The sequence below is a fragment of the Gekko japonicus genome, unplaced genomic scaffold, assembly GCF_001447785.1.
Source record: "Gekko japonicus isolate JY-2015 unplaced genomic scaffold, Gekko_japonicus_V1.1 scaffold2018, whole genome shotgun sequence".
Taxonomy (NCBI): Eukaryota; Metazoa; Chordata; class Lepidosauria; order Squamata; family Gekkonidae; genus Gekko; species Gekko japonicus.
The window spans coordinates 224,811-226,862 of NW_015167112.1; the positions used below are offsets into that span (position 1 = coordinate 224,811).

Below are 2,052 nucleotides of genomic sequence, written 5' to 3' on the forward strand. Positions count from 1 at the left end.
CGTGGATGCGCACAAGCACCCAACGGAGCATGCACATTTTTGGTGTACACACACAAAAAAAAACCGTTTGCCGCGCCGCTTCTTTACTGCGCGGCAGGATTGTCCTGTGATCAGCACCTCCCCCTACCCACAGGACCTCCACGGGAGGTCTGATCAAGTAACCACACGATATTTTGCCCCGGGGCAAACAGCCATGCTCCCCCCCTGGCGCATTTTCCGGCCCGTGTAGCCGCAGCCAAGATAAGGCGTACTAAGGCTGAGAAGCTGAACCTTGCTTAAGACTATGAAAGGAGTGACCTCTGGTGACTGACCCCTATTGGGGGCCTGGAAGATATATAGAGCGGTGACTGAATAAAGCCTGCCCCTGCCTTCCGACTCTGGTATTCCACGGAGGTCTCCCATCCAAGTACTTGCCAGAGTTGACCCTGCTTAGCTTCCGAGATCTGACGAGATCGGGCTTGCCTGGGCTATCCGGGTCAGAGCAAACCAGAGACTTTCTGATGTGTAGCTCCTAGCAATTATGCACCACCAGCGCCAAAGCTGATTTTTTCCATTGTAAAAATCAATCAGATGTCATAGTACCTTTTAAAAGCCCAGTTTTTATGCCCTTCTTTTAAAAATTAAACACACATTGAAAGTGCTTTATTTAAAGTGTACCACACTTGATCGTATATGATATGAGGAGATGAAAATCTGGGCTTCTAGCTGAAGAAACAAGATCCTCACACGGACAGAGGGTTTTCTAATAAGTGCGTCCTAAATTCTACTTGGTTGCTCAGTCACTATGATTCCCTGTAATTTCTCCCTGTTTTTTCTTCCCTCAATGCAAACAGGTACTCTGCTGAAGCGAACTCAATGCAACACAAGTGCAGGTGCTGCAGGGAAGAAAAGACAACCAAGAAGGCAGTCACACTGACATGCCCCGACGGAAGCAGCCTGACACACCTCTACCTCCATGTGGAAAGCTGTAAATGTCAAAACACGGAATGCAACGAGGCAGCCTCATCAGAACAGACCAGTGCGAAACGTCGCAGGAGGCAGTTGACGAGGGAGTGAAGGACGGGAATGTAACTGGCAGAACAGCAGGTTAAATGGAAAAGGGACACAGAATCACTACACACGCTTATCATTTCCACAAATCATTCAGCACGTTGCCTTATTTTTCTTCTTCATCCGTGTCCCCTTGGACTGTTTCCCGTTGTGCTCGCGTTATTTATTTGTGTAAAAAAAAAAAAAAAAAAGTAGGAGAAAAGAGTTTTCTCCCGTAAGTGTAAAGAGAAGGATTTTAATGAGCTGGCACTTTTTGAATCAGCTTCTTTGCTTCGAATAATTAAAGATGTTTCAACAGCGTAGCCTCTGTATTTGGGTTTTTGTTTTTAAACCTCTGCAAGTAGAACCGATGCTTCACAGTTCAGAATGATTTTGTCGTTCTCAGATGCTTCCATAAAAAGCATCTCTGCTTTTGAATAAGAAGAGAAGTAACTTCTGCTGGCTCATGAACTTGGGATTCCAGTCACTTATTCCAGTAATGGTAAACCTGTTACTAGGCCCATTGTACAATCCACCTTGTGGGTATGGTTACTGCAGCACTTTATTTTCTACCATCACTATGGTCATGTCTGCATCTTCATTTTTAAAGCAGATGTTCCCTCTAAGCTGTGGAGTCTTGTGAGCAAGATCTCTACTTTGTGAGCTACTGGCATTAAAGTTGTGAGCCAATGATTCAGCTACTGCATAAATTAGTTTGTTCTGAAGCCCTCCTTCCTGAGCTAAGACAAAAATGTGTGCGCCGGAGGCTAAAAAAACTGTGAGCTAGCTCACACTAACTCAGCATAGAGGTAACACTGGTCGCGACGCTGTCTTTCTTTATGCCGAAGTGATGCTTGTTCCAAAGTGGTACAAGAAATTCTTCCAATCTGGTCAATTCAAGTCTTCATCACTAGATAGCGCTTTTTTGGGTGGGGCTTAGAGTGCTTTGTAACCAGATCCAGCTGAGCCGGTGAGACGTCGCAACTGCAACGAAGTCGAAACCATAGGACAGTAAAATAATGC

The 2,052-nt window shown here is 45.4% G+C and overlaps 1 protein-coding gene across 1 annotated transcript in view; it reads left to right on the forward strand.

The window, feature by feature from the left end:
• The window catches only part of MUC2 (mucin 2, oligomeric mucus/gel-forming), a 111,234-nt gene extending 110,178 nt beyond the window's left edge, over positions 1-1,056 (forward strand). The window contains exon 50 of the mRNA XM_015412952.1: positions 834-1,056. Within this exon, the coding sequence (XP_015268438.1) occupies positions 834-1,056 (223 nt within the window). The remainder of the gene's footprint in view (positions 1-833) is intronic.
• The last annotated feature ends 996 nt before the right edge of the window (positions 1,057-2,052 follow it).